Genomic DNA, 23,152 nt, shown 5'->3' with positions numbered 1-23,152 from the left:
TACTTTTTTGGAAGAGTTTGAGGATTGGTGTGATTGATAGAATCTACTAGTGAAGACATCTGGTCCTTGGTTTTTCTTTATTGGGAGTTTTTGATTGCTGAGTTAGCTAGCCTCTTTACTTGTTGTAGGTCTGTTGAAATGTTCTATTCATCCTTGACTAAATTTTGGAATTTTGTCTGTTTCCAGGAATTTTTTATTTTAATCTAGATTATCTAATTTGTTAGCATACAACTGTTCATAGTATTCTCTTATAGTCCTTTTTTATTTCTATAAGCTCAGCACTAATTTCCCCAATTTTTATTTTATTTTTGTAATTTGAGTCACTGTGGGCCTGCAGACTGCGAGGTTCGCCCTGGTTCCTGAGAACCTGCCCGTTGCACAGGCCCCCAGGCAGGTCGGAAGAGGGCGTCGGGAGGATAGGCAGGCGGGGTGTGGCACTGAAGCAGACCAACCCAGGAGCTCGGCTTTGGCTCGTTTCAGCGGGAAGCACAAGGCTCACATTATTTAAAAATTGCTTTCTGATATCTAAAGATCAGAGACCTCACAGGCAAATCCAGATTTCAGTCTTCTTTATAGAGATAAGCCCCTGAAGACACTTCAATATGACTTTTCTTTAATTTTTTTTTTTAATCCTCACTGGAGAATATTTTTTTTCCATTGCTTTTCAGAGAGTGGAAAGGGGGGGGGGGGGGGGGAGAAACCAACATGGATGTGAGAGAGACACATCAATTGGTTGTCTCCTGCACATGCCCTGACCAGGGCCGGGGATCAAGCCTGCAGCCGAGGTATGTGCCCTTGGCCAGAATCAAACCCGGGACCCTTCAGTCTGTGGGCCAACACTCTAATCACTGAACAAACAGGATAGGGCCCATATGACTTTTCTTATGGGAGCAAACTATTTCTCAGTTGAGAGTAAAGAACAAAAGATAAGCCAAGAGGACCCCATGGTACAAGGAAAAATGAGAAAGCATATTTCTTTTTGAAAATGCAGACCGTTTTTGTGTTCAATAGTAAACAAGGTGTGTCCGGGTCAAAGAAAGGGGGTCATCATGAGACAAACCCAATCTAACTATGCACCGGCCCTGCACGCACCGAATCCTGTGGCTGGCACAATGGGGTCCACAAGGACCAGGGAGACACCCGTGAGAGCCACTTTGGGGTGATGTATGGCCTGTGGCCGGCACTATGTTGTCAGGTGGCGTCTGCAGATTGCCAGGATGTGCTGGGAGCCATGGCAACGGCTCTCCCAGGAGGAGGGGAAGGTCAGTAGCAGAAGCACCCACTGCACAGCCAGGCTCTGGCAAATGTGCAGCACCCACCTGCCTCTACCCTCACAGCCACCTGGGCTTGGCTGCCCGTGCGCCAGTCCCCCACCCCACCCATAAGCAATGGCCAGGGAGGAGGCGCACACACCTCCCTTCAAGTGCTGCCCACAGCTGCTCATGCCCAGGCAGTGACCTGTTCACTGTGGCTGCTTCCACACCTGCAGCCTCTCCCTGCCCTCCCAACCTCGGTTTGTTCATAAGGAGCATAAGGGTAACAGTTGTCTCCATGCATCCCAGGGGTAGTTTGGGCCCCAGTTTATTGATTTATTTTTGCCAAGGCCCACACAGTTGTCTGAGCACTTAGAGAGGCTCAAAAAGGGCCTCAGTCTTCCAGGAATTTATCGCTGAGTGCGTATGTGTGTGAATGAGCACATGTGCGTATATATGAGTGTGTGTGAGAATGTGGGTGAACGTGTGAATGTGTGTATATGAGTGTAAGCATGTGTGTGCTTGTGCACATGTGTGTGTGTGTTTGCTTGTGCACGCACATGGGAGTATATGTGTGTGTGTGTGTCAGGGAACAAATAAGAGCAAGTCAGCAGGTCTGTGACAGTGACACAGACCCAGAGCGCTGTCATGGAGGTTATGCTCTATGGGGTCTGGCAGATAGTAGGTACTGGAAAACTTGACTAATAAAAGAACAAATGAATAAATAAATGAAAATGTAGGTTTGGGGAACCCTGGAAGGAGTCACTAACTCGGCCTGGTGGAGGGCTTGGGAGGCAGGTGGTCAGGAACAATCCCAAACAGGAGGAAGTTTGGACTAGACTTTAAAGGAGGAGCAGGACTTGCCAGGCAGACAGCAGTCGCTAGGTCGGGTGCCCTGTGGGGGGTGTTCCTGCCTCGGGGAGCTGCGCGCGCGTGTGTACATGTGCGTGGGTGGGGGGGGAGCGAGAGCTTCAGGGATGAGACAAGCCAGGAGGCAAGGTGGGCAGTGGGCAGGGGCTGGGGCATGCAGGGCCTTCCTGCCCCCTTGGCACTGCGGGAGCTGGGAGCAGCAGACCACAGCAGCCCCTGAGGTGCCTCTGAGTGAGTCCTCTGGTGGCCAGGCGTCCCATGTAGTCCACAACATTCATGATGGTGGCCCTGGCACCCTTGCAGGGCCAGGCAGGAGTGCTGTGGTCTGGGAGCTGGTGAGCACAGACCCTGACCAGGGCTCATCTGCCTTTAAACCAGGAAAGGAAACCCCAGGCTTTTAAAGGAGAGCATGGTGTGATGCTTATAGTCTCTGCCCAACCGGCTACCGTCCTGTCCCCTGCAGCCCTTGCAGTGTCCAGGGCAGCCAGGGGCCTGATGAGCTGGTCCTGCACCATCCTCTCCTCTGCAAAGGCTGCCCTTGGCGGCCATGGGATCCAGGCATGTACATTTCTCACCCCCTAACCACCTCACCTTGTTAGGAAGGGCCCATGTGATCTGGCCTTATGGATTAAATTTAGAAGAGTTCGGCATTTGCTCTGATTTTTCATTTCCTCCCTTCTCAAAATGGGCCTGATCACATTAAGCCTGATCAACACCGTGGTCTGACAGGAGGCTTGGGGCTGTGTGGGGAACACGGCATGTGTGCCTCGGTGGCCGTGTGGAAGCATGGCAGCTCCAGTCTCTCGGGAGTAGGGGGTCCCCTTACCTCTTCCTCAGTGGCTGAAGGCTGTGATCTTTCTAAAGCAGGAAACATCATGGGAGAGGGATATGTGGGGTCCACCAGGACTAATCAGTGGTCTCCCAACCCCCAGGCTTTGAACCCACTGAACTAACGGAAAGATAAACAGTATCTTCAGGACTGGGCGATATGGCCATGGCCTCTCAATGCTGTCCCCCATCTGCACCTTGAGATTTTCCCCTGGGAGAAGTGGGTCTGAGGAGAGAAGCTCCCCACACACTCTGCAGGACAGAAAGACAGAAAGGATGAAGGAGGGCTGGTGTGTGTCTGACACTTGACAGGCTCCTGGGCCCGGCGGGACTTGAGGAAGAGGCCAAGGGAAGGGGTGAGCACCACCCATGTGGAGCTCTTCTCTGGGCTGATCCAAGGTGTCCACCCCTCCAGGTGTCCCCCACCCATCCCAGAGGCAGTGGGACATAAGAAAGTCCCATGGGTGTCCTCATCTGTCAGTCAAAGGCTCCAGCCCCCCAAGGTTGCCCCACTGTCCTTCTGGCCCCAGGCATAAGGGATAGGGACAGTCCCGGTCACTTCTGCTCCTTGATCCAGCTCTGGGCAAGGCTGAACAGGATGAGCAGTAGGCAGTGGGCCATCTGTCCTGTCAGAGATCTCTGCCCCTTAGACTTGCCCTGTGTAGGACCTTGGGAATCGTCCTGTCCTCCTGCAAGGTCCATAGCAAGGTCTGAGGTGTAAGGGCCTGTGCATGCACCCTCAGAGCACGCACTTACTTGCAGAGGCCATGTGAAAGGCACCCCACCCCTGGAGCTGTGCAGGGCACCGTGGTGCACAGTGGCCCTGAACCCTTGGGGTCCCCCTCCTACGGTACAGCACACATGCCATTTAGAGCACCTGAAAAGTCCAGTTCCTAGCAAGACACCAACAATACAAGTCACGAGGCCCTTCCAGGTGCCCAGCAGCTCAGGGTGCTTAATGCTGCCAGAGTCTCTCCTGCTTCTCCATCCATGTTAGAGCAGCTGGTCCCTATCTTGTCCAAGGTTCAGAGGGTCAGGTACATTAGGCACCGCTGGGTTCTGGAGGCAGACACCTTACTGCTGCCCCTGGCTGCTGGGAGGTCCTGGGCGGAGCATGACCTTCTGGGGCTTATCCCTCCATCTGCATAAGAGGGAGTCCATTCCTGTTCCCTGGGAAAACTGTAAAGCCCCACGCCCTATGTTGCCAAGGTCATCTTTATTGTCAATAGGGGGCACTTCTTCCTGTCTTGCTACTGCTGAGTGTCTAGAATTCTCCCTTCAGAGAATGTGGCTTGGTGGGACAGTGTGGCCCATGTTGCAGTGCCACGCTGAGTCCCAGCGTTCACCCAGAGGAGCCATGTGTCCTGACCCCAGCACCTCTGTGTGTCCAGGCTCTGGGTGGGGTTGGTAAGGATGCAGGAAGTTTTGGGGGGACAAGGGACAGTCTAGCCCTGGGCTGGGGTTGGGAGCATAGGCAGACTGCTGAGCATCTGTGCATCTCCGTGTGGCCTGGCAAGGGAGGGCCTTGTGCAGGGCTGAGCAGCATCCCACATCCCCTGCATTTATTGGCATCAGGTCCCTCCCAAAACACGAGACCCAAATCCTGCTGTGCCCTCGCCCACTTGGTATGATGCGGTGCTCAACATTTGAGAACATGAAGGGCCAATAGGGGAAACTGAAGCTGGCAACTGGAGAGAAATACCTTGGAATGTGGATTCAGAAGAGTTGATTTCTGGTGGGGCTTGAGCTAGGGCAAAGGCAGAGAGGATGGTGGGACAGGTTCAGAGACCCTTATGGTGAGGGGCAAGCCGACTCTGTGGTTGGGAGAGAAGCAGGCCCTGCTCCTGGTGTGGGCCTACATGGACACAAGTGCCAGGCCCCAAGGTGGGTGGTGTAGCTGTAGTTGTAGGCTTGGGCAGAGATGTTGGGTCTTTAATCCTGAATGTGAGGTGCTTGAGGGCCTTCCACATCGACCCTCTGGGGATCAGTGCCAGGAGGCAGCTGAATGTCCAAATCGAGGACTCCAGTGTGTGTTCAGGGCTGGCAATGGGGATCTCCGCCTGACATACTGGTAAAAGCTGTGCATGGACGTTGGCTGTCATCACCCACTTACCAGCTTCCCAGTTCTCCCACTTTCAAAACGAGATTCTAGGGAATCCTACCTTCTGTTAGGACCATTGGGTGTCTGTGTTTTGTTCTGAAGTGCGCAGTAAATATTTGCATTAAACAATCTGCCAGTCTCACCATTGTATCCAGCCATCTGGCTGCTGCATGCTGGGGAGCAGCAGTGAGGAGGTAACTGGGCACCAGCACACCTTCCCTGCTGATGGGCCACAGAAGTGCCTTGGAGGCCGAGTCTGGTCTCAGTGACCTGCCCTGCATTGGCTGTGCACAGGAGTTCGGCAGGGCCACACTCACCTGTACGCTCTGCTCTGCCCTTGCCAACCCTCAGAGTCCCCAGGGATCTGGTGGCTGAAGGAGTTCTTGTACATCCCTGGGGGTGGGTGGGCTTCAGCAGCCAGCAGGTGGGTGGCACAAGGTGGGGGAGAGTGGGCAGGTGGGGAGGAACCTAGGCCATTTGGCTGCTGTGGGAGGGCAAGGCAGTGGGGTAGGGTGTTGGGATGCTCTGTGTGAGGGCTGTGGAACGTGGGCTCTGAGCCCTGTTGCACAGAGCCCAGGAGGGGCTGTGAGAGAGAGCTCCTGGTCATTCAGCATGGCCCCACTGCCTTGGGCCCAACCTCAGTGGCCTCAACACTTCTGCTGGGCTACCGTGGCATCAGGCAGGTCCCCTTACTTCCCAGAGATGTGTCTGGGGTGGGAGGCAAACCAGAGCCTGGCCCCTTTCCCTCAGCCACATACCTTAAATCACAGTGGACTTTCTCCCCCGCTCGCACTGGGGTCCCTCCAAAGGTAGGAGATGCAAGCGCAGGGCAGAATAGAGTAGCATCATCTGATGCTAATATCTGAGGGCACTCAACTATGGAACAAACAATGGTGTCTAACATAGGCCAGTGCACGTGAGTGTGTGTCTGTGCACGTGAATGTGTGTATGTGTGTGCACGCATATTTGGATTCTAATGATTGCAAGGGATAAATCCAAATGAATTGACTCAGAGAGCTGGAAAGTCCAGGGGTGTATCATCTTCAGCCACAGCTGGACTGGGGCTAAACAGTGTCATCTGCTCTCTTTACCTCTCAGCTTTGCTTCTCACAGGGGAAGGAGGTGCCCAGCAGTCCTGGCCCACATTTTACCAGCTTAGCTGTATCACAGTAGAGAAGGAAGAGAACATTTCTTCCCAGAGACTCCAACAAATACTTGGCATTGGGGTTCATTGGTCTGCCTAGGCCAAGTGGGCACTCCTGGAGCAGGCAGGGGTTGGCTCTCCCTGAACAATACAGACTGGGAGTAGGGAGTGAGGTCCACCAAAGGAAAATCAAGGATCAGCAGCCAGAGGATGGGCAGATTACCATGTGGCACAGCTACAGGTGGCTCCATTCACCTCAACAGGGCAGGTGGGTCTTGGGTAGGCCAGGGTGTTCCATGTCCACCACCGAGGGCACACTCTGGGGCGGTTTCTTTCCCCTTCTCCAGAGCCCCTATATCCTTCCCTGGCGTGCTGGAAAAGTAAGCAGGCTTGGGAATCAAGGTAGTTTATGGCCTCCCAGCTCTTGTCTGAGATTCTGTACAGCTGTTACATATGTGGCCCAAGGAGCCCACTCCCCATTCCTCCACCTCTACACTGGATGAGCTGCATCTGCCTGCTTTGCAAAAATTAATTCCAATTCCGTAATAAAGTTATAAAGGGCTAAATGAAATAAACCTAATGAGCTTCTTTTAATAAAGCTCACCAAAGGGGCTCTGTGCTGATGGCCCCCGCGGGGCTGAGTCTGCTTTCTATTTCCCACAGCCTCAGAGCCTGCCTGCCTCCAAACAGGGCTTCTGCTGTGTCCTGATTATGCTTCTACATAAACATATTTTATCTTAATGATCATCTTTAAAGGAATTTGTAGTCACAGAGGGATTGTCTCCTGTTGATGATTGGAGGGATGACTTTCCTCCAGATGACTTCCCCTGGCTGGGGATACAGCATGCTCTTCAAGGCTTCTAGTGCCTCGGACTTTGGTCTCCCTGGGCCTGGCCAGCTGCCCTGCAAGGGCCTGCAGAGGTTTTAAGAGAGCTGGGCCTGGGCCTTTGCTAACTAACATCATGGCCTCAGTCTAGTTCCCTAAGTCTCACTCTCCCCTTCTGCACAGGGCGGTTATAGGGATTTAAGTTTTGATGTCTGAACACGGAAGGGGAGCGATGTGTTGTCATCCAAATGCCTGATGGCAAGGGAGGCAGCAGATCAGAGGTCTTGCAGAATGGCACACTGGCAGGGGGCAGTCATGGGGGCTGGGAGGAGGAGCAGAAGGAGCATTGGCCTTGGAGTCCAAAGCCTGCCCAACTCCAAGAACATAAAAGAGCATTTAGCTGAATTTTCTTCTAGCACTTCTGTGACTTCTTTTTCATCATCCCAGGCCCGCAATGTACCTGGAATTTGTTTTCATTTAAGGCATGAGATCAGAATTTGATCATTCCCTTCTCCATCTAAGCAGTTGCCCAACACCATTAAAAGAAGAAACCATTTGCCCTGGCCAGTGTGGCTCAGTTGGTTGGAGCATCATCCTATGCTCCGAAGACTTGTGGGCTCGATTCCCAGTGAGGGCACATACCCAGGTTGCGGGTTCCATCCCTGGTAGATCCCTGGTCAGGGCATGTATGGGAGGAAACTGATGGATGTTTCTCTCTCACACATAGATGTTCCTCTCTCGCTCTCTCTCTCCCCCCCTTTCCCTTCCTCTCTTTAAAATGAATAAAAACATATCCTTAGGTGAGTATATAAAAAAAATAGGAAGAAACCACTTCATCTCTACCACCCACTTTCCTCCCCTTTCCCCTACAGTGAACACTATTTTGAGGTCAAAGGGTATCCTTTTGTCAGTGTATATTTTTGCAAAACCAGTGTTGCTCCTTGAGTGTGTGTTTTTAATTGACATAAATTGTGCTGCATTACATCTCATTATGTTTCTTACTTTTTGCACTTGACACTGTTTCTAAGATCCATTTGTCTACGTGTGTGTCACACTTTTAACCTTGTCGTAACCCTGTGTGGCATGCACCCACCCAATTTAGCCTCTCCACTCGCCTACTGATGACACCCAGGTTACATCAACCTATCCAGGCCATGCTGCGACGAGCAGCAGCTCCTTAGGAGCCTGTACAAGCATGCCCTTCTGCATACCCCATCCAGAGGAGTGAAAATGGCCCATAAAGCAAGGTTGGTTTGAGGAGGGGACTGGGAGAAACTATAGACATCCTATGTCTTTAGGACATAGATCCAAAAGTGAAATTGCTGGCCTATCAGATGCTCTCGCACATAATTAGGTAGTGCCAGTGCCAGCTCACCCCAGTGCCCATACCTGTTCCACTTCCACTATGCCAAATCACCCGGTTTTCAGTTGCCATCTTATCATTTACTAACTTTATTTACTATTTTGTTGTTTGATCAGCTATTTAAAATTTATACATAAATTAATATCAAATGAGCTTAATATTAAAATAGAGGGCCCTTTCAGTCTGGGAACACTTTCCAGTTGTGGGAAATTTTTCTGAATTATTTCATGAATTCCTTCCTGCCTTTATGGAGCTTCCATTAAATGGATGATACAGCTCAGGTCTGGTCTTCTAATTTTCTTATCTTTTTTCCTAATTGTTCAAGTCTTTGTCTTACTTTTTACTTTCCGGGAGATTGCTCAGCTTTATCTTCCCAATCTTCCCACTGAGTTTATCGTTTCTGCTGAAGCTCTTTTCTTTTCAAAGAAGCCTTTTAATTGTCCTTTTCCTGTTCTTGTTTAATGGATGTAATACTTCCAGCTTTAGAGCTTACTAATGACAGGCTGTCTCACGTCCCGCTCTGATTCTTCCATCTTCCTCGTTTTGGTTCTTTGCTGTATCTTGCTCTCCGTCTTCCGTGCCCGTGGCTCGCCCCTGAGGGTTGGTGACGCTTGGTGCGCTGCTCGTATGCAACGTTGGGCAGCAGAAGAGGTGACTCTTGTAGGTTGGGGGAGCCATGGACACTGCTACTGCCTTTTTGCCCTTTGGTCTTGGTTAGCGAGATTCCCTAGACAAGACCCCTCCCAGCCTCCTGCCTGGGGAGTAAGGCCTGGTGACCAGCATGGTGGGGGTGACTCGTGGAAGTGGGCTGGTGTCTCAGCATTCTTTCAGGCTTCCTGTTGGTAGCATGATACCTATGCTGTCAACTACACCTGCTGCCTGCAGCCCAGAGACTTTCTTTTTCCACCTTTTTAAGAGAGAATGAGCTTCCAGAACAATGCCAGTGTGAGCTACTGGGGCTATCACTGGGGCACGGGATATGTGTGTGGGGGGGGGAGGTAGCTATCAGCTAGTCCTACTTATGTCAATCTGCCCTTCACTCCCACCTTCAGAAGAACTTGGTGCTTTTGGAGGATTCTGCAGTGCACACTGGGAGGGTCTTGGCCATCCTCATGGCCAGCTTCGGGTTCGGCTTTCTTGGATACGTGAAGTCTATTACCGCATGGTCATGTGCTCTCCAGCTTCTAACAGTTCTGTTATTTTCTTCTCCTGCTCTCCCTCTTCTTGTAGGCTTGTGATTAAAAAAAAAAAAAAAAAAAATCTCTTTACTAAAGTTGTAATGGGGTTCCAAGTAAGAACTGAATTGGACATATGTGTTCAATCCACCATTTTTACTCAGAAGTCCCTTATATGCTTGGGCTTTGTTTCTGGACTTTCCATTCGGTTCCATTGCTCTGTCTTTCATGGCATGGTGCCACTATATTCTAATTAATGTTATTCTGTAATATGTTCTGTTTGAAAGGTAAGTACCCCTTCATTACGGTCCTTTTTTAATATATTTCTGGCTACTGTATTACACGTTGTTTTCCAGTTGAACTTTGGGATTATTTTGTTAGGTTTCAACAATTCTTTGATGGAGATTGTGTTAAATTTATAGATTAATTTGGAAGAGAATCAGCTTGTGATCCAGCAGAGTGTGTTGTGTCTCCACGTGTGTTTTTTAGAGCATTTTAGTCTATGCTGTGTTACTCTTTGGTCTTTATACATTCACTATTTTTGTTTATTTCTAGATATTTTGTGGACTTTGTTGCTACAGTTGAGTGGACTTTTTTCCATTCAATTTCCCAGCTGCCTGTTGCTATGTACATGAAAGTTATTATACCAGGAAACATGTTGTGTATAAGATGAGAAATATCTATTCCTTGTGGGTTTGGTAAAACTCTTCCATGAAACCTTCTGGCCTTTTTTTTTTTTTTACTACATTTCCAATTTCTTCTGAGGTTTATTCAGGTTTTGTACTTGAGCCAATGATTAAAATTTATATTCTCTATTTAGTGTAGACTTATTAGAACTGTGTTTTTAATTTCTGCTGTTTAGGGTTTGAGGGCCTTCCTTCTTTTCTCTGATTTTGTCTCTGGTAGTGACTGAATACACAAATCTTGTTTTCTTTTTGTCCTAATGTATAAATTTGGAACTCGTTCCGTGTGTACTTGAAAAGGGCACACTTTCTGGTTGCTGGGCTTATACATTGATTAGTTTTAGTGATTCAAATCCCCTACAGCCCCACCTCACGTTTTATCTAATTGATCTGTTGTTTTCTGGAATAAATGTATTAAAATGCACACAGAGCTCTGGCTTTGTCTATTTATCCTTGTATCAGGTTGAAGCTCTGTCGGGTGCATAGTTTCATACCTTTTATATCTTCACAATGGATTGTTTATCAGTTTGTCCCTTTAATACCTTGGATTATATTTTATCTCATAAATATTGTTACACCTGGTTTCTTTTTATCGGCAAATACATGATACCTCTCTCATCTCCCCGTTTGTGTTCGTTCCTCCTGCATCATTTTGTTTTAGTTATGTCTGTGCAGCTAATTTACAGCTGGCTTTTGTGCCGGCTTCTGCTACTCTGCCAGTCACCTCAGGTTAGCTTCTGCTCCCCGCACCAAGTGGCCTTTCTGCACCTGCTACTCCTTCCAGCCCAGCTCCCAGCTCCCAAGGAGACATCCTGACTTCCCCTGCTGGGCCCTGTGTTTTCTCCCATTGCCTGTCTTCCTGGCTCCTCAGAGCCCTGCAATTAATTACCTGTGGGGCACTGGAGAAACTGAGGCACACAAGACCCCATGACCCTTGTCTCCCTGGTGGCCTCCATCCAAAAAGGGGGGAAGACAGTTAATGCTGAAATGCATTCACAGGTGAGACTAAAACTGCAAATGGTGTTGTGTTCTATGAAGGAAGAAAGCGGGGCATCGCCAGGGAGACACTGGAGGTGGGGAGAGCCTGTGTTAATTTAGGGTGAAACAGGCAAGTTTCCTGTAGAGGTGACTTTTCACCTGACACCTGAAGGATGAGAAGGAGGTGGTTCCATGGACAGGGGACAACAGTCTCCCCTGTGACTGTGCAGTGGCTTCTCAAGGCTGTATGCTCCTCTTCCCCACAGGTGTGCAGCTGGCTCTGTGAGGGAGGCAGACAAGGGCCAGACTTGCCCCTGAATCCTGTGCAAGAGGCAGTGGGGTTCTATACCAAGCACCGAGGAACCCCTTCCCTCTGGGCCCTTTGCGGGGAATCCTGTTGGGCCTGGTAGGGGTGTTAAATTTGGGCAGGAGCAGCAACAGCAGCCAAAAGTTCACCCTAAGCGCAGTAAAGGCCTGGACATACAATTTGCACGGGGTCAGCAAACACCAAGCGCCCTGAACCCTGCAGACTCAGAACCCCAGGGTTTCTCTTCTGCAGGCTAAACATGCTTGTTTCTACCAATTTAGATTTTCCCAAATCATCCCCGGGCCCACTCGGCCATGTTAATGGTGCAACCCCGGGCCCAGGCGGCTGGGTCCCTGGCTCTCCTCTGCCATGTGGCTTGTCTTAGTCACTTAATCATTCCGCTGCTGGGGTTCCCTGATGCTAAAATGGAACTGTAATAAGGACCCCCTCTTTCTTGCTGTGGGGGTCAGATGGCTACTGGGGATAGCTTCGTTACTGTGAAGGGCTGTGCATATGCCATACACCCACCCCAGAGCCCTCTGCTCCAGCAGCTGTGGATGAGCCTGTCCACTGTGACCTGCTTAGTCTCCTGGAAGGCAGACACTTTGGATTCCCTGGACACAGCTCCGCTCGCTCATCCCGTTCTCTCCCCGGTGTCAATCAACTCTTTGAGGACGCTTTTCGATTTCTGGAGACTAAAACTAGGGACAGCTCTTAGAAGCTTCCTGCTTCCTAAGACATGAGCAAAAAGAGGCCCAGCTGCCTTCCAGAAGGATCTTTCAAAACAGAGAATGCCAGGAACTTAAATCCTTGTGGTTACCCACTGAAAAGGTAGGGGAGCCTCTGATCAGGGGTCCAGTCTTCCCTGTCTGCCATGGGCCAGCCACCTGGGGGACCAGCAACTTCTCATTGGAGAGGCTATGCACGTGGGGAGTGGCAGGAGATGGGCAGCGCTTACAGCGCGTTATCTGGGCCTGGGCCAATAATGAGGGCTGGAGCCAAAGGGCTGGGTAAGCTCATGCCACCGCTTAGCAGGTTGGCTGTGAGCTGCAGGAGCTCCTGGGGAGGAGGGGAGCTAGGATGAGAGCCCTCCCCAGGCCCCGAGGGACCAGGAGGAGCAGAGGCCTTTGGACCAGGTAGACTACCCAGTATAGGTGGACGGCCTCGAAGGCCAGGGTCAGGGAATCACATGGTAGCCCACCCAGGACTGGGCAGGAGCCTGCCACTGGCTCAAGTTCCTTGCAGCAGGACTTGGCTTGAGGGATAGCCTGCTGGGACCAGGGTGTGGCTGGGGTCTCTGCATGGCTTAGGCTTTAGGATCAAGCCTATAATAAGGAAACCGAGGAGACATCCAAGATTGACAAGGTGAGGCATCAGCCTGGCTGCTGGGTCCCATCAGCGCTTATGTGGCCGCAGGCTTGGCAGCCCTGATTACCTTGGGGCTGCTCCCTATACCCTTCCAGGCCTGAGCATCACTAGGGCTTCCAAGGGCTGAATGGCAGAGCAGGGTTGTCACTTGCCCGGAGGCCTGTGGGGTCCTGTCTTCCTCTCCTCATCTGCACCATGACTTCCACTTTGGGGCATCTCTACAGGGGCTAGGCCTTCGGGGATTAGGGTGGTCTAGAAGATTCAACTTACCCCCAAAATAATCATGACTAAAATAATAATTATAACAATAATTATGCTTGAGTTGAAATTGACATACCTAATGCATATTTAGAAAGCATTGTTTTTGATGAACTTATAACATATAATTAAAAACTGTGCTTGCTTGGCAGAAGCAGCTATAAGGTACGGCACAGCCAGATCTGGCCCGATGGCAGCCCCCTTGCCCTCCCACAGGGAATGTCACGAACATTCACTGACCTGTGTGTGATTCCTTGAGTTAGGGGGCCAGGAGGGCAGCAGTCCAGGTGGCCTGGGGACAGGGCCCTGTGTGCCCTGTCTCCAGGTGTGACCGTCACTCCACAACCCAGTGTTAACCCGACAATCACCCACCTGCACCTGTCCCATGACCCCATCTCCTAATTCCTCAGAGAAACTGGCTATTCTAGATTTTGTTTAACAGGAAATTTCCCAATTTTAAAATACTGTCAACCAAGTGAGGTTTTTTTAAAACCCCACGTGGCCCTAACAAGTGCCTTTTTTGGCTGGTTTTGCCCAGGGACCACCCGTCAGTGACCCCTGGCTCCACCGGGGTAGAGGATAACATCCAGCTTCTTCCCCAGGGAAGAGTTTTATGGAAATTACTATTTTTGTGCTTCCCAAGGTGGTTCTGAAGGTGAGCTGTCCCTGCTTGTTGGAAATGCAAAGAAATAAATGTGTAAAAATAGAGTAGCAATTCCTCAAAGCCCCGTCAGATTTAAGTAGCCGGTCTGTCCTCTGGGAGCAACAAGGATGTTCCTGAATCATCTCCAGGAAGCCCAGCGGGGCATCAGCTCTGCACGGGGATGCCGCATGCCCGCCTCCCTGGAGCTGCCCTGGGCAGCATCCTCTGCGAGCATATGCATGTGCATATACCCAGTGCACAGGGGACTGCAGGGCAGTGGGGGATGGGGGCACACAAGAACCCCAGGACATACAAGAAAGCAAGCAGCAGCTCAGCTCTGACCTGACTGACTCCTCTGTGTTGCTCCCTACTCTGCTTCTCTTGCACCCCACTTTTTCTAGAGCACCAGGGAATAACAAGCACTCCACGTTTTCTGCTTGGTCTCTGTGCCGTGGCCTCGTTATAGGTTTGCTCCTCAAAGCTAACAGACAGCAGATGTAAAGGAGAGAGCTCCTGGCTGAGAGTCAGCCATGCTGGGGGTTCCATCAGTCCTCCTGTCTATAAAATGGGGGTAATAGTGCACACCAAAAAGGCCCATTGTCAGTACTGCGTGAGGTGACGTCTGTGTAGGGCAAGTGGTGGAGCAGGATCCAGTGGCAGGGCCATGCTGCTTTCAGAACCCCCATCATGTGGCACTAAGACGTGCAGGGAGTCCCTGTCCCTGCATGGAGGAGGCAGAAGATGAGGCTTTGGGCCAAGTGAGAAGACTTTCCTGGAAGAAATGAGAGAGATGGTCTTTGGGGTATTGACAGCTGAGCTGGGCTCTCAGCCCCACCTTCACCTGCAGGGGCCATAGCACCTGGACAGCACCCCCTGGGTTGCTGATGTCATGACGACCTGAGGTCCAAGGTCCCTCCAAGGGCAGGAGTCTCTGAACCACCCCCCCTCACACTCAGGGAATGCTAAGGAGAAGCAGGCCCTTGGGGTCAGGGACCAGTCCAGGGCGGGATCTGAGCCCAGTGGGAAAGGAGAAAGAAGGGAATTGAGATGGCAGCTACAGCTGTCCAGATGGTGAGACAACATCCTGGGGCCCTGGGCCTGATGGAGCTCCAGGGCTCTGGACCTCTCATCAGAGGCCCCTTAGGCCCTACTGCCCCACCCAGGGCCAGGTGTCAAATGTGTGGGGGCTGGAGGTGAGACCCTGGCCAGGAAGACCATGAGGGAGCTGTAATGAGAAGGTCTTGTCCTGGTTCTTTGCACAGTGCAGTCAGGCCACCACCCACCCATCTCCTCAGCTTGGGACTAGGGGCATGCACAGTTCACCTGGCGAAGGGCGCTGATGGGAGGTCTTGACCGTGGAGTGGGGATGGGTGGACCTGGCCCAGAGATGAGGGGCCTTGCTTCAGTGGAGGACTGAGCAGGATGTTCTGAAAGGCAGCTGCCCGAGGAGACACTGTGGGACATACACCACCTGGGCTGGGCCTCGGTTTCTCCAGTTATAACAGAGGTGGCCACACTTGGACACCAGCTCTTTGGCACGTGGGCAGCCCTTCTCAAGTGTTGTGTGATTGAGTGAATCTGGCTCTGCCCACACCCACTTCTGGCTGGCAGCCCAGCTTCCCGGCCTCTCCGATTGTCACCGGGTGGCAGACCAGGGCTCTGTGATGGCCAAGGAGTTGGTTTGTATACTGTCGGGTCTGAGCTGACTTGGCACGTCATTACTGCCCTCTCTGCAGCTCAGATTGTGATTTCGTAAAGTGGGACAAGAATGTCGTGTTTGCTGGAAAGTTTCAACAACATGATGGCCAGACCGGTGCCTGGCAGGTGCCTAGTTGTATCTGTGTGGGGTTTTGTCCTGCTGCTGCTGTGTCCCTGGTGAAGCCGGGTTGCTGCTGACACTATGTCCTCTGTCTTTCCAGGGGCCTCCCTGGGCAGCCTGGACAGCCTCAGCCGTACCCTGGGCATCCTGGAGGAACGGGTCAACAGCTCGAGGCGCAGGGCACGCAGACATGCTGCTGATGACGACTACAACATCGAGGTTCTGCTGGGCGTGGATGACTCCGTGGTCCAGTTCCACGGAAAGGAACACGTGCAGAAGTACCTGCTCACGCTCATGAACATTGTAAGTGGGGGGGGGAGGCGCGGGGGGGCCAGGGCACCTGTGCTTTCTGTGTTTCCTGGTGGACCTAGGGGCGAGTGATGTGGCTGCAGGGAAACTCTCTGGGTCCACAGGTGAGAAGAGGTGACCTTCCCGTCAACCACACTGAGCCTGTTTTCTCACCTGTAGATGGGGGTTTTTCTGACTTGGCAAGGGTGTTTACACACTGAGGCAATCTTCCCCCAAACTCCAGCCATTTGTGTCTCAGTTTGCTTGATTTTTGCCATACGGCACTGTACCTGGGCTGTGTATTTTCCTATCAATGAACTGACTTTTTAAAACGTAAAATTATTTACAAAGATACCTCTCTTTACATAAAAGTAACCTAAAAGTAAAACGTAAAGTGATTTTAAAAAGGGATATATATCGTGTGTGTTCCACAGGGACTGTCCAGGCTTCTCCTGAAGTAGTCAAAGGAACTGAAGCTTGGAGAGGGGATCCATTTCTCCCTGTGAAGCTGTGCTATTTAATGGGGTGTTTGTGTGCCACCTAAGCCTTCTAGGGTATGAAGAGGCACTTACTCCTTGTCTACCCAATGCAGAGAGATCAAGGGGCCACCCAACAGGAGAGATTAAGGAGTACCCCCACATTCCAGTCCCCACACCCTACCCCAGAAGGCATGGGGATGCTGCTTGATTGGCCGGTAGAGGGCACAGTCCTGCCTCTTCCCTGTGTGACGAGGAGAGCCTTCCCCTCCTTGCCGGATGCTTGGGGTCACCCAGAGGATGTGGGGCATCCAGTCTCCAAAGTGCAAGCTCTGGGGGCAGCGCTAAGCTCAGCTGAGCCCAGCTGGGAGAGCTAGGGTGGGAGAGAGGAGCAGGGTCTTTCCTGTGTGTAGGACCTTGGTGGGAAGGACAGATTTGTGGAAAGATGCAGGAGCTTGCAGGGGGCTAGACGTGAGCAGGGAAGCCCAAAGCTGGGGAATTGGAAAACAGCAGGGCTGGGTGCCTGTTTTATGAGCCTTGATTTTCTCATCTTTAAAATGGATCAATAATTTCCATCTCAGGGGTTGCTGTGAAGATTAAATGAGATAATGGAGGTGAATGGGCCTTTCAGTTATTAAATAAAATATGGTTTTGCTATCATGATGGTGACAATACTTAATTCAGTGACAGCACATCTAGAATTATCCTTGAGAAGTACGCCAAGGACTTTGAAGTTGGGAGTATCCCTGGTGAATTCTTCCTGAGGCTGGTGAAACAAATCTGCCTTTTCCATGGTATAGAGGGTCCCTCTGTCACACACACACCTCCTGCTGCATGAGCTTGATTTTACCAATTAACTTCAGTTTATTCATTTACACCCTCGTGGCCCAGCTGTACCTCAATTTTGGATAATGGGATGGTTTGGTTCATTTCTTGAAAAGCATTAGAAATATAAAAAGTATTAAATTGAAACAAATTTTATCAAAAATACACACATATGGATTTTAGGATATAAATCTGGAGGTAAGAAAGAGTAGTTGGGCTGTGTCTTTTCCCCTGTCTCAAGTGTTCACTGGACACATGTTTATCCCAGCACAGTGGTTGGTCCTACAGAAGCAAAGGCTAGGAGGATAGTCTTGGGCTCAGGGCACAGGGAGGTGTGCTGAGAAATGACACTGGAGCTGAGACTTGAATGATCATGGAGATCATTCAAGGCCCTGAGGCAGAACGAGGTTGGCATATTTTCAGAAGTGCAAAAGTGGGGAGCAAGGGCCCAGGTAGGAGAGGAAGTTGGAGGCAAGCCAGGAGGCACTTGGATGTGACCCTAAGGGCAATGGGAAATAGAAGTGCTGCTTACTTCCTGCATTAATGAGCAAGACATTTTATTTCTTTTTTCATAGGAAAATGGGAATTAACCCATTCCTTTCTGTCTTAGACTTTCTGGAAGATGAGAAGGGTTGGAAGGGTTAAAAATGTTTGCTGAGTACTTCACCTGGGCACAGAAAGGGTCTCACAGTGTTCAGAGTAATACACACACACACACACACACACACACACACACACCGCTAAATCATTCAAGCGCTTCCTGCCAGGTCCACTTTCCTTCTTTGTCTCCTTAAATCTAGAAAAGTGACATTCTTTGTTTATTAAAATATACTATATTTAACACAGACGATATGTTATTTACAGTGGAAAGTTAGAATATATTCACACAGGTGTGTGGATGTTTTCTGCCACATATTGCCCACTGCCTTGCTTTAATGGTGGCATGTTATTGCATCACGTGACGGCAGCACACTTTTATGTAACTGATTATTTATGACATATTTTTTTCCCATTAGAGGTCAGATCGGCCACTGACTGCAATGAGCATCCTTACAATTGAATCAATCACTCATCCTTTACTTTTTCCTTAAGCTGAATTTCTAAAAGTTCAATCCCTGGTCAACAGTGTGTGTGTGCATTTCAAAGCTTTCAGTGCCAGAATGTTCTCTGTTATTTCGCCTATTCATGCTCGTTGGATCCAAAGCCTAGCTCCGAGCACTGAATCCTTCTTAGCTGTGGTACATTGAGAGCCACAACCAGGCTAGAGTGGAGGAACACAGTGCTCTGTGCCCTGCCCAGAGGGCCTGAGGATGGTGAACCTGGCATCTCCCCTTTCCACAGGCCCAGTGCCTCAACCCAGGGCAGATGGCCAAGAGTCTTTACACCTCAGCACCTGGATTGGGGTGCATGAGAGGATGACCTCCTCTGAGACTTGTGTGGGGCTGCCTGCCCAGGGTGGGATGGCCACAGCCATGCCCCAGCTTGAGATGCCATGTGGCACATGCACCCACCCTGATCCTTTGGGCATCTGCACCTAAGCCCCTGCCAGGAGCAGAGGTCAGCAGTGGTTACAGGGTAGGGAGTGGTTGGCCAAGAACCTGACCTAAGAGGGGAGACCACGTTTGAGCCAAGGCTTCCCTGTCCCATCCAACTTCACTTACTTAACACAAATTCCAAGGTGAAATAATTTCAAGACTGGCAGCTGCCGAGCATTAAGCCCCAAGGGTGGAGCCCTTCTGAGCACAGGCTGGCCACTTACCCATAAACCTAGGTCTATCAGTCCTACAGTGGACCCTGCCACCAGCCCCAGCACCCCATTCCCTGCACTGCCTTCTTTGGGACCCATTCTCCATGGCTCTTTCCCATCCCTGCCCATCCAGAAACTCAGCTCAAAGCTGCCCCCACCCTTGGCTTCTGCCCAGATGAAGAAAGTTGTGCCTGAGAGTGCGCTGGGCCTCAGCCTCACTCCCTGGTGCCCTTGTACTAATTTTTTGATCTTACATGCTGTAAACAAGGTCGCTGGCGAACCCAGGCTGAGGCCTGGTCCCCTTGGCCCAGAGGCTCTTAGCCTGTTCAAAGAGGCTAGGACCCCGGGGAAGGCCGCCAGAGAGCCTCAACCACCTGTTTGATGTGTAGCTCATCCAGCCCTGCTGGCTCCTCCAGGCCTTCATACCCGTGCCAGGCTTCTCTTGGGCTCCCTGCTCCCCACATGGCTCTGCACACCCGGCCTCCTTCTGCTATCATCCTGCTCCTGCTCCTCCCAGCCTTCCACAGGCTCATCTGGCCTCCACCAGGCCCAGCCCTGAGGAACAGGAGCTCCCCTCTGCCTGGCTCCCTTGTGTACTAGGAGCCACTGTCCTGTTTGACCTCTGCTCCTTGGAAACATGCTCCTTGCTGTGTCTGGTCTTCCTAGGCTGGGTCGCAGCCAACACTCCTGAACACACCTGCTGCTGACTGGTGCTTAGGGAACGACCATGTTTTCAGACTTGCTCTGCCAGCACCTGAGCTGGTCTCTGCTTATAAGCTCAGGGCTGTGGCAGCGTGCTCCTGACCTCCTGAGAGGCTTTGCTGGGATACAATTCCTGTGCTCGTCGCAAGTCCAGTTACCTTGGATGACCAGGCACAGACAGTGGCTCCTCTCCCCCAGCTCAGGTGCATGGAAAGCCAGGGATAAGTGCTCTGGGGGAAGACCTGAGCAATTATTAAAGTAACTTGTTTGCATATATATTCTTAAAAGTAAAATCTATTTGTGCCAAGACTTCAAGAAATATAAACTTTGGGCCCAAGATCAGTGCTTCATATGTGGCTTTATAGCATTTAACTGAAGCACTAATTTCAGTCCCACTCTTCCATGAGAAACCAAAGGCCTGGGTGTGTTGCTTGGGATCTCACTGTCCACCGAGACCCCGAGCTGCCAGGATGAGCTGCTGGCAAGTTATGCTCCTTGTAGATGGAAGGTGGACCACTGTGGTGGATGCAGCCACTCCTGAAGGTGGCCTGTGACTCTCCTTTGCTCCTTGGACCTCATACTCTCAGGAGGCTGCTGGAGGCCACTGAAGTCACAGAACAGACTTAAGGTGTCTTCCCCGAAGGGGCACTTCTTTTGGACAGCAAGCATTTTAACACATCAATGTTATATTAAAGTAAGCTTGGACAAATCACTGAGTCAAAGCAAAATTCATGTGAATTTTTCAAGACACACTGGAGATTTTAAAACAGGGTTGCCAAAACTGCTGCCCAAGGGCCAAACCTGGCCCATCACCTGCTTTCATAAATAAATTTTTACTGGAATGCAGCCACGCCCACTCATTCATGAACTGCCTTAGCTGCTTTTGTGCTGTGGTGATGGAGTAGAATGACTGGGACAGGAACAGTGTGGCCAGTGAAGCTAAAAGTAGTCACTACGTGGTGCTACAGAAATATTTGCTATCAGGCTCTGAAGAAAACTCCTACTTGCTTAATGTCCACCTTGAGCTATGGCCCCAGCCCTTCAGAGTTTGCATTTTTGTCTCATTGCATCAGTACCCTTGGGAGTGTATGTTAAGGGAGCACTGGGCATAGCATGAGGACCAGCTTTGAAGTTGGAAGCAGTTGCATTCTAAACCTGGCTGTTACCCACCTGGCAAAGTTCCTGCCTTGCCCTCAACTTGGCTTCCTCAATTTTAAACCTCCCAAACATTCTGAAGGGCTATAATGACTGGCATTGTCCCTGGCAAGAGGTGGCCCCAGGAGACTAGCTTCCCTCTGTTCTCTTCAGCTCTTCCCAGCCCCTGCAGCTGGAGCAGCCCTTTCCTGAAGGCCATTGCAGGGACCTTGCCCTTGAGCTAAGCTCCACCCCCTCCTGCTCAGACCCCAGCCCAGCTCCACCCCCACTTCAGCCTTGCCAACTCAGTGGACCTGTGAGGTCACTTTGAGGATTCTTTCAAATGAGCTGATCTTAATAACCATTTAAAACAACGGAGCAGGTGAAGCCGATTTCTGGGTAGGAGAGCTTCTCTCTCCCAGCTGTGTTAACTGCTTGTGTTCTGTCTGGAAGAACCCCCAAGCCCCCAAGGCACTTCTCCTCCTGAGGGAAGATGCTCCTTAGGCCCACAAAGAACAGGGGAGCCTTCTGAGCTTTCGGACCCGAGGCCATATCCTCAGACTCTTCTGAACATGGAAACAGTCCTCTGTACAGTATGTCCTCAAACAATGTTTGTCGAATGAATGGTTTCTGTCTGTGCCAGGATTCAGATTTTTTTTTTCCTCTTTTCTCTTCTAATTTAATCCAGAAGTTGGCCTGGGCTTACCAGAGCCTTGCCAGGGTTTGCAAACAATCAGAGGCATATGGGCTCCATTTCTCACCAGCTTCCAGGAATGTTGGGGCCATGTGGTGATGATGGGGAAGGCAGTGGGGAGTGGGGGGTGGGGGAGCAGGAATGTTTGCTGCTGGTCCCAGGGAGGGGCAGATCTCATGAACTAGCCACAGAGCTCCAAACCAGCCCCAAGTCCTGTTCACGTGTCTCTGGCTCTGATTCCTGGTAAAGAAAAAAAAATCTCTGAAACTGGACACTAACCCTTGGTTCCCTTAAGTTGAAGGGAATCAAACAGAGCTCCTAGACAGGAGGGACATACTTGAGTTTGGGCCGGGCCATCACACAGGAGGAGAGGACAGGACAGGGAGCAGAAGCTCCGTTGTCACACACAGGTCCCCAGACCCCAGGGTCTGCTGGTACCATGGGACATAACAGGGCGTTCCAGCACTGTTCCTGCTCCTTGTGTTTGTCCCCATATACCACTGGGAGATAGGCTGGCAGGGCCAGTGGGGTGTGTGTGAGGCTGCTACACCGCTTGTGAAAGGGCAGCACTCTCAGATGCTGGTGGGAGCCAGGCAGGAGGCGTAGTCAGGGCCCAGGATGGCTGTGGGCAATATGGAGTGGTGGGGATTGGGGTGACTGGAGACTCCATGTCTGGAGATCCCTTCCTGTGTCCCACTCACTTATGGTCATGAGGGCATAAGCAGGCCCAGTGTTGCCAGCTCTTTTTTCCATGAGAAGCTGGAAATCCAACTTTTATAGGAAATCTAATTATTTTTTTAATGTCAGCAAATTGAATTTAGACCTGACACTACGCAAGTGAATCAGAACACAACTGTGGGCCACTCTGACCAGTCAGTGGGGTGATTGTTCCCCTGGCTTAGAAGAAAGGAGGCAATTGCCTGCCTTGCTGTGACCTGTGATGAGGCAATTATGTACCTCCCAGGGCTATTGTGAGCATGACTCAAATTAAACACCAGAAAAGTGCTTACCAGAGTGCTGGGCGCATGGAGAGTGTCCCACAAATGTGAACCATCCTCAGCCACATGTTAGTTCATGTCATGCTCTGAACCCCTGGTCTAAATTGGCCCCATTCGGGACTCTGGGTACAACAGTGAGCAGTTGTGTCCCTGTGTTCAGAGAGCTCGCAGCTCAGGAGGATTGGGAGCAGGGTAGGGGGCGAGTAATTACACCCTGATTAACACAATATAGGGCACTACAGGGTAACAGAGTGCCCCTAACACAGAGGCAGGGACTAACCTGGGGAGGAATTTAAAGTGTGCTGGTGCTGCTGCAGGTGGAAGAATGGCATGTGCAAAGGCCCAGTGTCATCATTGTGCATAGTTGGGCCCTGCTGGAGGGTAGGGTGCTGGAGGACAGGCATGAGGTTGCCATAAGGTTGACAAAGCCTCCTGTGACAGGCTGAGGGGCCTGGGATCCACTGCGATACTACTACAGGGGAGTGACAGGGCTGGTTTTAGGTCTTAAAAGAGAAACATCTGTCTTCAGGAGTTTGAGGTTTATGCCTTCTATTATCAGAAATGCCTTTGCCCAGGGCCTAAAGAGGCTGAGCTCACACGTGCTGGCCCTGTGCAAGGAGGCACTTGTGTGATGTCTCTGCATTGCCTCAGCTGCCCTGTGAGGTTCCCTTC

At 51.0% G+C, this 23,152-nt stretch overlaps 1 protein-coding gene across 1 annotated transcript in view; it reads left to right on the top strand.

The window, feature by feature from the left end:
• Nucleotides 1–23,152, top strand: part of ADAMTS2 (ADAM metallopeptidase with thrombospondin type 1 motif 2) — a 150,160-nt gene that overhangs the window by 63,303 nt on the left and 63,705 nt on the right. Inside the window, exon 4 of the mRNA XM_087816894.1 lies at nucleotides 15,717–15,919. Coding sequence (XP_087673020.1) covers nucleotides 15,717–15,919 — 203 coding nt within the window. The remainder of the gene's footprint in view (nucleotides 1–15,716; nucleotides 15,920–23,152) is intronic.

The sequence above is a fragment of the Miniopterus natalensis genome, chromosome 4 (assembly GCF_054644295.1).
Source record: "Miniopterus natalensis isolate mMinNat1 chromosome 4, mMinNat1.hap1, whole genome shotgun sequence".
In the NCBI taxonomy this organism is placed as follows: Eukaryota; Metazoa; Chordata; class Mammalia; order Chiroptera; family Miniopteridae; genus Miniopterus; species Miniopterus natalensis.
This window is presented reverse-complemented; position numbering and strand designations above follow the sequence as displayed.